Raw genomic sequence first — 12,893 nt, 5'->3', positions numbered from 1 at the left:
CTGAGGGTGTGAGTTGGGGCTGATTCTAGGCACTTCTTTAAGGATGGAACAATTGACTTTCAGAAGGAAACAGGAGATCAGTAAATACTGTGTTGTCTATATTAACTGTGTAGGCCCAATGAGCCACTGTGGTTGGCAGGATCTCTCAAATGCTGAGTTTTGTGATCCTAGCGATTTCCTACTCAGTCAGCTTTCTTTTCTAAGGGTAAGTAATAAGAAGAGTGCTAATATTAGCTCTCTACTGCACAGGATGTTGGTAAGGAGGTGATAGAAATACAATCAACAAATAAGATAAGGGTGACTCGGAGCCCCTCTTACTTCCTGTGAACTCACCACAGGAAGGGTGTACAACACTCTAGTATTTACCTTGTGTTAGGCCCAATTCTACTGTTGGAGTGACTGTGAAGTATTAAATGCACTGAAGATTTCAATGACCAAATCATGGAGTTAATCTGGAGGCCAGGGAATCATGTGAACATCATGCATGTTGAGTATAGATTTCTCATGCTGTCAATTCTCTCCTGGCCTCCACTACACATTTGTGGGATATTTTAGATCTCAGTGACCTTTGAGGATGTGGCTGTGAACTTCAAGCAGGAGGAGTGGGCTTTGCTGGATGCTTCCCAGAAGAAACTTTACAGAGATGTGATGCTGGAAGTCCTCAGAAACCTGGCATCTATAGGTAATAATTTGTGTATTTATTTAATTAGAGAATTTGTGTTAATTTTTTTTATTCATGTATAACATGAAAAGACAATCAGTTGGTGAATAAAATGCACCTAGGATTTGAAAAATCATTTCTAGCTCTTAAAAATTTTAAATGATGTGGTTTGGCATTTTAGGAAACAAATGTGATGAGAAGAACTTTGAAGATCAGATCAAACATTCTGGAAGCAATGTAAGGTAATTATACTCACAAGAGGAATCCTTGAGGGAATCTGAGAATGTCATATAATTTTTAAAACCTATGCAAGAAATTTGCACAACTTTAAATGTATTTATTCTCATAAGATATTTTACCAGAAATATATACTTCACTGGGAGTGGGGTTGTGTCTTAGTGGTAGAGAGCTTGCCTAGCATGCTTGAGGCACTGAGTTCTCTTCTCAGCACCACATTTAAATCAATAAAGTCTATTGACAACTGAAATAAATTATATAATTTAACTGTAAAAGATATTCAGTCTTTTCAAAGTGCTTGACTTGCAGAAAGTATTATGAAATTGCATATGTGAATATCATTATTTGGATAATAACCATAGGCAAGCTGTGTTGCAAAGCATTGTTTCCTCTCAATCTCTTTGTTCTGGCAATTTGAACAAGTTTGAAAAACCTAGGCTTTACCTCATGTTGGTAGTAACGTTAGCCTAGGACCTTAAATAAATACAACCTCATGAATTAATCAAGTATTAATAATGTGCTGGTCATTCTTCAAAGAAGTCATATGCTAAACTTCAAAGGCAAAGAACAGTGTGGGGAAACTTTTAATGAGATTCCAATTCTTAAGCAAAGAAAAATTTTAATAGAGTAAATTCATGTGACTGCATTATGTGTGCCAAAGACTTCATATGCCCTTCATTTCTTCATAGGCAGATCACATCTCACTATGGACACGAACACTACAAGCATGAAGAATGTGAAGAGAAGCCATGTGAATTGAAACAATACAGGAAATCTCTGGTTTCTCTAAAAAGTGTTCACACACAAATGTTAACACAAACTGGAGATGGACCCTATGAAAATACAGTATGTGGGAAAGTCATCAGTTGTTCCAATGACATTCAAAGGCATGAAGATTCTCATACTGGTTGGCAACCTGATGAATGTCAACAATGTGATGAAGTCTCTTCTCCCACAGGTATTCAAAGACACACAAGAACACATAGTGGAGATAAAACTTTTCAATGTGAGTTATGTGGAAAAGCCTTTCATTCCCCGACTTTATATAGAAAACATGAAAGAACTCATTCTGGAGAGAAATCCCATGAATGTAAAGAAGGTGGTAAAACCTTGGTTTCACCCACAAGTCTTCACAGTCACGTGATCACGCACACTGGGAAAGTACTTTTTAAATGTAACGTATGTGGGAAAGACTTTGCTTACCGAAGTTTATTTAGAATACATCAGAGAAAACATACTAGAGAGAAACCCTATGAATGTAAACAATGTGGAAAAGCCTACACTACTTCATCTTACCTTCAGATACATGAACAAATCCATAGTGGAGAGAATCCCAATGAATGCCAACAATGTGGAAAAGTCTTCACTACTTCTTTTTCCCTTCACAGACATGAACGAACACATACTGGAGAGAAGCCCTATGAATGTAAGCAGTGTGGCAAAGCCTTTGCTCAGTCCTCTAACCTTCACTCACATGAAAAAACTCATACAGGAGAGAAGCCCTATGCATGTCAACAATGTGGGAAAGCCTTCAGTACTTCTTCCTACCTTCAGATACATGAGCGGACTCATACTGGGGAGAAGCCCTATGAATGTAAGCAGTGTGGCAAAGCTTTTACTCAGTCCTCTAGCCTTCACTCACATAAAAAAACTCATACAAAGAAGAAACCCTATGAATGTCAACAATGTGGGAAAGCCTGCACTACTTTGTCTTACCTTCAGATACATGAACAAATCCATACTGGAGAGAAGCCCAATGAATGTCAACAATGTGGAAAAGTCTTCACTACTTCTTTTTCCCTCCGCAGACATGAACGGACTCATAGAGGAGAGAAGCCCTATCAATGTCAACAATGTGGAAAAGTCTACACTACTGCCTTTTACCTTCACATACATGAACAAACGCATTCTGGAGTGAAGCCCTATGAGTGTAAGCAGTGCGGAAAAGCCTTTGCTAGATCTTCTCAGCTTCACAAACATGAACAAACTCATACTGGAGGGAAGCCCTATGAATGTAAACAGTGTGGCAAAGCCTTTGCTGAATCTTCTCAGCTTCACAAACATCAACGAACTCATACTGGGGAGAAGCCCTATGAATGTCAACAATGTGGAAAAGCCTTTGCTAAATCCAGTCACCTTAAGAGACATGGAAGAACACATACTGGAGAGAAGCCCTATGAATGTAAGCAGTGTGGCAAAGCCTTCGCTCAATCCCATCATCTTCAGAGACATGAAAAGAAGCATACTGGAGAGAAGCCTTATGAATATCAACAATGTGGAGAACGCCTTGACACATCCAGTGAACCTCACATACATGGAGGAATTCATGCAGAAGAGAAGCCTAATGAATACCAACAATGTGGAAAAGTCTTCATTTCTTCCTTTTTCCTTCACAGACATGAAGGGACTCACACTCAAGAGAAACCCTATGAATGTAAGCAGTGTGGCATAGCTTTCACTCAGTCCTCTCATCTTTGCTCACATGAATGAACTCATATTGGAGAGAAGCCCTATGAATGTCAACAATGGGGAAAAGTCTTTGTTATATCCCATCAGCTTCACTTACATGAACAAACTCATATTGCAAAGAAATTGTGCTGATGAAAACAATTGACAAAGTCTTCTGTTATCACTGTTCTTCTCATCAACATGTTGGAAGTTTACTGGAGAAAAATTCTTTAAGTGTGAAATGTGGTGAATCAATATTTCCTGTCACCTTCAAACACAAAAAAGGGCTCACTCTGCTGAATACTGTACTGGGGATTGTACTGGAGTTTTGGTCTGGTGGCACTCTTACCACTGAGACACATCCTCATTCTTTTTTATATTTTTAATTTTGAGACAGGGACTTGCTGAGTTCTTTAGGGTCTTCCTAAAATGCTGAGGCTGGCCTCAAACTTGTGATCCTTCAGCCTCAGCCTCCCAAGTCCCTGGGAATAAAGCATACATCACCACAACTGTTTAAATGTGAAAAAATATGGCAAATCATTCCATTTTCCCTGTTGTCTTCCAAGCCATTTCACTCACTGGAAAACAAACACCATTAATGGGGGCGATTTGCTACACTTTATCAGCTTCATGTTCCAGACCTATTTTTCTTCTCTTTTATTAAAATACTCATGGAGAGAAGCCCTGTGAATGTGAAAAATGTGGGAAATCTTTTAATTTTTGCAGTTTATTCTTAGTACTAGAAAGATTCTTTTGGAAAGATTTCTGCCAATATGAATAAATCCTATGCAAGTAAGAAATACAAAGGGTTCAGATGTTTTAGTTTTGTTCAGTTGTATTTAAAAAAAAACTTTAGAAAATCCTGTGGAGGGCTGGGGATGTGGCTCAAGTGGTAGCACACTCACCTGGCGTGTGTGCAACCCGGGTTCGATCCTCAGCACCACATAGAAACAAAGATACTGTGTCCACCGAAAACTAAAAAATATATAAAAAAAAAAAAAAAAAAGAAAGAAAATCCTGTGGATAAGCAATGTTGGGCAGTACTTAATTTTGACAGTTTTATTCAAAGACATAAAAGGATTTACATCTGGGAAAACCCATCTGCTTGCTATTTATTTATTTATTGATTCATTTACTTATTTATTTTGGATAAAGAAATAGAAGCAGAATACATTACAACTCTTATTACACATATATACCAGAATTAGTCATATCTCTGTATATAAAGAATTTTGACACACATTTCATGTCCTTATACATGTACTTTGTATAATGGTGTCCATCACATTCCACCATCCTTGCTAATCCCCTATCCCTTCCTTTTCCCTTTCCCCCTGCCCTGTCTAGAATTCATCTAATCCTTCCTTGCTCCCCTTCTCTATCCCACTATGTGTCTGCTTCCTTATATCAGATAAAACATTCAGCATTTGTTTTTTGGGCATTGACTAACTTCACTTATCATTATCTTCTCCAATGCCTTCTATTTACTTGCAGATGCCATGATTTTATTCTCTTTTATTGCTGTATAAAATTCCATTGTGTATATATGCCACTTTTTTTTTTTAATCCATTCGTCCACTGAAGGACATCTAGGTTGGCTCCACAGTTTAGCTATTGTGAATTGTGCTGCTGTAAACATTGATGTGGCTGTGTCCCTGTAGTATGGTGTTTTTAAGTCCTTTGGGTATAGTCAAGGAGAGGGATTGCTGGGTCAAATGGTTTCATTCCCAGATTTCCAAGGAATCTTCACACTGCTTTCCAAATTGGCTGCACCAATTTGCAGTCCCACCAGTAATGTATGAGTGTGCCTTTTTCCCCAAATCCTCACTAACACTTGTTGCTATTTTCTTCATAATAGCTGTCATTCTGATTGGAGTGAGATGATATATTAGAGAAGTTTTGATTTGCATTTCTCTAATTGTTAGAGATGGTAAGCATTTCTTTCATATATTTGTTGATTGATTGTATATCCTCTTCTGAGAAGTGTCTGTTCATGTCCTTGGCCCATTTGTTGATTGAGTTATCTATTTATTTTTTTTGCTTAGCTTTTTGAGTTCTTTATATACAATAGAGATTAGTGCTCTGTCTGATGTGTGACGGGTAAAAGTTTGCTCCAGGTTGTAGGCTTTCTGTTTACCTCACAGATTGTTTCTTCTGCTGAGAAGAAACTTTTTAGGTTGATTCCATCCCATTTATTGATTCTTGGTTTTAATTCTTGTGCTATAGGAGACTTATTAAGAAGGTTGGGCCCTAATCCCACATGATGAATATTACAGACTACTTTTTTTTCTATTAGATGCAGAGTCTCTGGTTTAATTCCTAGGTCCTTGGTCCATTTTGATTTGAGTTTTGTGCATGGTGAGACCTAGGGGTTTCATTTTATTTTGTTGCTTATGAATTTCCAGTTTTCCCAGCACAATATGTTGAAGAGGCTTTTTTCTCCAGTGCATGTTTTTGGCACCTTTATCTAATATTAGAAAATTGTAATTTTCTGGGTTAGTCTCTGTGTCCTCTATTTTGTCCCATTGGTCTACCAGTCTTTTTTGGTGCCAACACCATTATGTTTTTGTTACTATTTCTCTGTAGTATAGTTTAAAGTCTGGTATAGTGATACCACCTGCTTCAGTCTAAGGATTGTTTTAGCTATTCTGCATCTCTTATTTTTCCAGATGAATTTCATGATTGCTTTTTTCTATTTGTATGAGGAATGCCTTGGGGATTTCGATGGGAATTGCATTATATCTGTATAGTGGTTTTGGTAGTATGGTCATTTTGATAATATTAATTCTGCCTATCCAAGAGCAAGTTTGATGATTTCATCTTCTGAGGTCTTCTTTGATTTCTCTCTTTAGGGTTCTGTAGTTTTCATTGTATAAATCTTTCACCTCTTTTGTTAAGTTGATTCCCAAGTATCTTTATTTATTTATTTTTATTTTTTTGAGGTTATTGTGAATGGGGTAGTTATTCTTATTTCCTTTTTAGAGGATTTGTCACTGTTACACAGAAATGCCTTTGATTTATGGGTGTTGATTTTATATCCTGCTACTTTGCTGAATTCATTTACTAGTTCTAGAAGTTCACTGGTGAAGTCTTTTGAGTCTTCTAGGTATAGAATCATATCATCAGCAAATAGAGCTAAATAAGTTCTTCTTTTCCTATACATATTCCCCTGATTTCTTTCATCTGTCTAATTGCTCTGGCCAGGGTTTCAAGAACTATGTTGAATAGAAGTGGTGAAAGAGGGCATTCCTGTCCTGTTCCAGTTTTTAGCAGGAATGCTTTCTATTTTTCTCCATTTAGAATGATGTTGGCCTCAGGCTTAGTGTAGATAGCTTTTACTATGTTTAGATATGTTCCTGTAATTTGTAGTTGTTTTTTCCTAGTGTTTTGAACATAAAGAACATTGAGATGGTCATATGGCTCTTATCTTTAAGTCTATTTGTCAGTGATTTTAGCCCTCATTCCCTTCTGACCTATCGGAGAGATGGGAAGAGCACGCCCTGACCAGAATGAACCAAAAAAGGACTATGAAAAAGGGCATTCCTGTCTTGTTCCAGTTTTTAGTGGGAATGCCTTCAGTTTTTCTTTATTTAGAATGTTGTTGGCCTGAGGCTTAGTGTAGATAGCATTTAGAAAGTTGAGATACGTTCCTGTTATTTCTAGTGTTTTTTTTTTTCTAGTGTTTTGAACATAAGGTGGTGTTGTATTTTGTCAAATACTTTTTCTGCATCTATTGAAATGGTCCTATGATTCTTATTTAAGTCTATTTGTCAGGGGTTTTTAGTATCATTCCCTCCTGACCTCAGGAGAGATGGGGAGAGCACGCCCCGACCAGGACAAGCCAAGAAAGGAGAGGGCCCACTGACCGCCTGCACCCATCCCTCCCTCGCCAGAGGACAATCAGACACCTCAGGGAGACTTGTCCAAGCAGGATCTCGTTTAATGAGAAAACACACACAGCTAATATAATGTACAGGAGCCAATCAGCATAAAGGTCAGCAGGGTGGGGAGAGTTCATGTGTACACTCATCCTACAGGCAGTAATGGGTAACACAAGCTGTCCTCTAGGGTGGAAGCGTTCTGAGCCTATCCTAGAGGTGGTCTGATTTTCCATCACAACCCATGGTAATGCTTTCTGGCTGATCGTCAGGTGCTATCTTAGCCACACATGCCCCAGGAGTGACCCCAGGACCCAGAAGTGGGTAGCAGTCAGCAAGTTAGGTTTTCTCTTTTCTGATGCAACATGCCCTATATGTTGCATGCCCTACATCAAGTTAGATTTCCTCCTTTCTGATGCAAAGTGCCCCACATGTTACATCATGCCCTCATCTATTGATTTGATGAATTACATTTATTGATTTCTGTATGTTGAAGTAACCTTGAATTTCTGGGATGCATCACACTTGATCATGGTGCACAATCTTTTTGATATGTTTTTGTATTTGATTTGCCAGAATTTTATTGAGAAGTTTTGCATCTATGTTCATTAGAGATATTGGTCTGAAGTATTTTTTTTTCTTTGATGTGACTTTGCCTAGTTTGGCGATCAGGGTGATATTGGCCTCATAGAATGAGTTTGGAAGTGCTGCCTTTTTTTCTATTTCCTGAAATAAATTGAAGAGTATTGGTATTCTTATTTAAAGGTCTTTTAGATGTCGGCTGTGTATCCATCCAATCCTGGGCTTCTCTTGTTGGTAAGCTTTGTTTTCTATTTTATCACTTGATATTGGTCTGTTTCAATTGTGTATGTCTTCCTGATTCCATCTGGGCAGATATATGACTTAAGAAATTTGTTGATAACTTCAGTGTCTTCTATTTTACTGGAGTATAAGATTTCAAAATAATTTCAAATTATCCTCTGTATTTCTGTCATATCTGTTGTGATATTACCATTTTCGTCACATATACTGGTAATTTGAGTTCTCTCTCTCTCATTCGATATGTTAGTATGGCTAAAGTTCTGTCAATTTTATTTATCTTTTCAAAGGACCAACTTTTTTTGTCCATTTTGTCATTTGTTTCTTTTGTTTCAATTTAATTGATTTTAGTTTTAATTTTAATTATTTTTTTGCCTTCTGCTTTTGCTGCTGGTTGTTCTATTTTTTTCTAGAGCTTTGAGAGGTAGTGTGAGGTCATTTGTTAACTTTTTTTTTTTTCTTTGAAGGAATGAACTGCATGCAATGAATTTTTCTCTTAGTACTGCTTTCATAGTGTCTCAGATTTCCATAGGTTGTGTATATGTTCTTATTTATCAAAAAGAAATTTTTAATCCTCTCCTTGATTCCTTCTGCAATGCATTGTTCATTTAGTAGCCTATTGTTGGGTCTCCAGGTGATGGAGAAATTTTTATTTTTTATTTTGTTTTTGATTCCCAATTCTATATAATTATGATCTGATGAAATGGATGGTAGTCTCTCTAATTTTTAATATTTGCTAATAGTTGCTTTGTGGCATAGTATATGGTCTATTTTAGAGAAGGAGCCGTGTGCTACTGAGAAGAAAGTGTTTCTGTTTGATGCAGGTTGAAATATTCTATATGTGTCAGTTAAGTCTAAGTTATTGATTGTGTTATTGAGTTTTATAGTTTTTTAATTCAACTTTTGTTTGGAAGATCTGTTCAGTGGTGAGAGAGGTGTGTTAAAGTCACCCAAAATTATTGTGTTGTGGTCATTTTGACTCTTGAACTTGAGAAGAGTTTGTTTGAACATAGCTGCACCATTGTTTGCAGCATATATATTTATGATTGTTACATCTTGTTGGTGTGTGGTTCCCTTGAGCAATATGTAATGTCCATCTTTCTCCCTTTTCATTCCCTTTGGCTTGAAGTCTATTTTATATGAGTATGGAAATTTCTGTTTACTTGTGCAGTCCATGTGAGTGGTATGTTTTTTCCCAACTTTTCACCTTCAGTCAGTGTATGTCTTTTTCTATCAGATGAGCCTCCTGGATGCAGCATCTTGTTGGGTCTTTTTTTTTTTTTTTTTATCCAGTCTGCTAGCCTATGTTGTGTGATTGGTGAGTTTAATCCATTAGCATTCAGAGTTATTATTGAGACATGGTTATTATTTCTGGCCATATTTGTTTATTTTTGTTATTTAACTTGACTTGGTTTTCTTCTTTGATTAGTTTTTCCTTTGGGGTACTACCTCCCTCTTCTGATTTTCATTGTTGTTTTTGTTTTCTTCTTCATGGAATATTTTTCCAAGAATGTTTTGTAGTGCTGGTTTTCTAGCTATAAATTCTTTTAACTTTTGTTTATCATGGAAGGATTTTATTTCATCTTGTAATCTAAAGCTTATTCTGCTGGATTCAAGATTCTTGGTTGGCACCCATTTTCTTTCAGCTTTTATAGATGTTGTTCCATTATCTTCTAGATTTTGGGGTCTGTGATGAAAAAAATCTGCCATTGTCCTAATTGATTTTCCCCTATATATAATCTGATTCCTTTCTCTTGTGGTTTTTAAAATTCTCTCCATATCCTGTATGGTGAGCATTTTTATTATTATGTGCCTTGGTATGGATCTGTTTTGATTTTGTACATTCGACATCCTATAGCCTCTTAAATTTGGATTTCCAATTTATTCTTCGTGTTTTGAAAGTTTTCTGATATTATTTCATTGAATAGATTCTTGATTCCTTCTGTTTGGTCCTCTTGGCTTCCCTCTATCCCAATAACTCCTAAATTTGGTCTTTTATGCTATCCCATATTTCTTGAATGTTCTGCTCCTTGTTCCTTACCATTTTCACTCTGTGATCTATGTTCCTTTCAAGATTATATATTTTATCTTCATTGTCTGATGTCCTAGCTTCCCAGTAGTCTACTTTGTTCATGATGCTTTCATTTGAGCTTTTAGTTTGGTTTATTATTACTTTCATTTCAAGGATTTTTATTTGTTTGTTTGTTTGTTTGTTTTAGACCTCTATCTCACTGTTGAGGTGATCTTTTGCTTCTTGGATTTGTTTATGTAGCTCATTATTGAAGTGATTGTTTACTGCTTGTCTTTGCTCTCTTTTATCTTCTTGGAGTACACAGGACATTTTAACCATGTATATCCTGAAATCTTCCTGTGTCCTTTTTTCTGCTGTAGCTGCCAATGATTCTAATGATGTATTGTCTTGATTTGTTTGGGCACTTTCTTCCCGTGTCTTTTCATGTTGCTTGTGTGTCTTCCTTTCCATCTCTGTGCTTCTGGGGTGTTATTGTTTTTACCCTATAGATTTGTATTACTCTTGTAGGGTTGCAAGATCCCTCCTTTGTTGGGAAGGACAATGTTAACAGATCCCAATATCAACAATACATCATGTATGAACAATTTGTTGTTATTAAGACGTTTACAGTTTAGTCTAATTGTCCAGAAATATTGGATTCAATTATTATTTAAAATATAATCAGTAGTTTTGTAAAAAGGCTTACTGTTTTGTTTTTATTTTAAGAGAGAGCGAGAGTTAGAACAATATATATAGCGAGAATTCTTAATATTTATTTTTTAGTTTTTGGCAGACACAACATCTTTATTTTTATGTGGTGCTGAGGATCGAAGCCGGGCCGCATGCATGCCAGGCAAGTACGCTACCACTTGAGCCACATTCCCAGCCCTAATCAGTAGTTTTGTAAAAAGGTTTACAGTTTCTGGTGGTGAACAATGAACTGGGGGTCTGGCAGTATGATATGTGGCTCAGAGGGAGTTCCCATCTGCCAGCCATGCTCACCAAATATGGGGAGAAATGTGATCCAAGATGGAGCCAGTCTGCTTTCAGAGCCGGGGTGACCAGTGAGGTGGGGGGAGTTGGGCAGTGGCCTTGTGCTGTGAGTAAGTAGCAGCTGAGTTACCTATGTGGGAATGGGATTCAGCCTGGAGTTCTGCAGAGGGGCTGAGAGGTTTTTCTGCTGAGCTGTTCAAGACCTTTTTGTGGGTAGAGCTGTGGGCTTTGGGCCTGGCGTCTAGAGTCTTACTCATGTTGAGGCTCTGAATTCTGCACTGGGCTTACAGCATGGTGATTTTTGTGAAAATCCACTCTATAGTGCATTTTTCACGCTCTCTGAGATCCTGTATTACGATGAGGTGATACCTGGGCCTGGAACAACACAGGATGCTGCCTGTCTCTGGCCCACCATCTTGAATTTCCCCCCTTCTGCTCTTGACATGATAACGGTACCCTTTTAACTGTCAAGGCCTCTGTAAAGAGCAGGGAAGAATTCAAACTGAAGAAAAGCTTTGGATGTAGAAATGTGGGGAGACATTTAGTTGTTTCAGATCCAGTTAGTGTTGTTCAGATATCAGGGAATATTTTATTATTATTATTATTTTTTTTTCAACGCAGAGGTGCTGAACCACTGAGCCACATCCCTAGTCCTTTTTAGTTTTTTTCTTTTGTTGTTGTTGTTGTTGTTGTTTCATAGAGTATCTTGCTAAGTTCTTCCCAAGGGCCTCCATTTCTTGCTGAGGCTGGGTTGAAGTTTGCGATCCTCCTGCTATGGCCACTGGGATCACAGACATATGCTACCATACTCAGCTCCTGTATGATTCCTGAAGCCCTGATGTAATCAAAATGTGCCTTGTTTGTGTCGAGTTTCAGGTGTCACCACTTCAGATGCAAGAATTAGTTCATGTGTTTCTGTATATTAACATCCTTCAAGCTCTAAGATTCTAAAATGATGCTGATCATCATAAGAACATTAATTCACACCTTCCAAATTATTATTAGTTCAGTTGAACTAAACTGGAGTTGACTTGGAAAAAATGTATATTAGATAATTTATGTTGAAAATTGGGTGGAAGAACTATTTAAATATTTAAGGAAACCAACTATTCATTTCTATTAAAATCTCCTGATATAATGAACTTTAATTAATGTTCCCTACCATGCACCAGACACAGGGAGATAGAGGTTCTAAAAGCACCAGAAAAGCACCTTAGCAGGGTCACACTGTGTGGCTATCAGAAATGGTGTGGTGCTCATGTGAGGGTGCAGTTCTTTCATCCTCACTATGTAATGCAACTATGGATTTCTTTAATTTTTCTCACAATGTTGCTGCCCACCACTATTCCTTCTCAAAAATCAATTGTTATTTCATGACTTCTCAATTTAATCTTGTGTCATTCTGAAGTTTCAGACACATTGTGTGTGTTAGTTGGGGCCTCTCCACTCCAGCCTTGTGTATAGATTAGTGAAATATCTCTTCCTTCCTTTTTTTCTCCCTTCTTTATTTCAGACATTACCCAGGAGGGCTCCAACACTGAGCTTCACCCTAACACTGTTAATTGTTATTTTTTAAGACAAAGTGAGGCTGCCTTGAACTTGTGGTCACCCTGCCTCAGCCTCCTAGCAGGTGGGACCATAGGTATATGCCCTTGTGTGCCCTGAAGCTGATCTCTTCCTTTTCCTTGATGCCTTATTGCCCTGCTCATGACTCTGGGACCACCACTCTGTCACTCATTCTTTCCTAAGTCTCATGTGTTGTGTTGTATGGAGGCACATAAAAGAGCATTATAAAATCTTGTAATTTGTATGTATTGTTTGGAGAGGCACCTTCTCAAAATATACT

General features: G+C 37.4%; 1 protein-coding gene across 1 annotated transcript; it reads left to right on the top strand.

Annotated features, from left to right (window-relative positions):
* The first annotated feature begins 613 nt into the window (after nt 1–613).
* LOC144256974 (uncharacterized) lies at nt 614–3,388 on the top strand. Its single transcript, XM_077802913.1, has 5 exons — nt 614–682; nt 843–903; nt 1,592–1,623; nt 2,061–3,182; nt 3,267–3,388. The coding sequence occupies exons 1-5, from the start codon at nt 649–651 to the stop codon at nt 3,386–3,388; spliced, it is 1,371 nt and encodes a 456-aa protein (XP_077659039.1). The 5' UTR covers nt 614–648.
* The last annotated feature ends 9,505 nt before the right edge of the window (nt 3,389–12,893 follow it).

The sequence above is a fragment of the Urocitellus parryii genome, chromosome 9 (assembly GCF_045843805.1).
Source record: "Urocitellus parryii isolate mUroPar1 chromosome 9, mUroPar1.hap1, whole genome shotgun sequence".
In the NCBI taxonomy this organism is placed as follows: Eukaryota; Metazoa; Chordata; class Mammalia; order Rodentia; family Sciuridae; genus Urocitellus; species Urocitellus parryii.
This window is presented reverse-complemented; position numbering and strand designations above follow the sequence as displayed.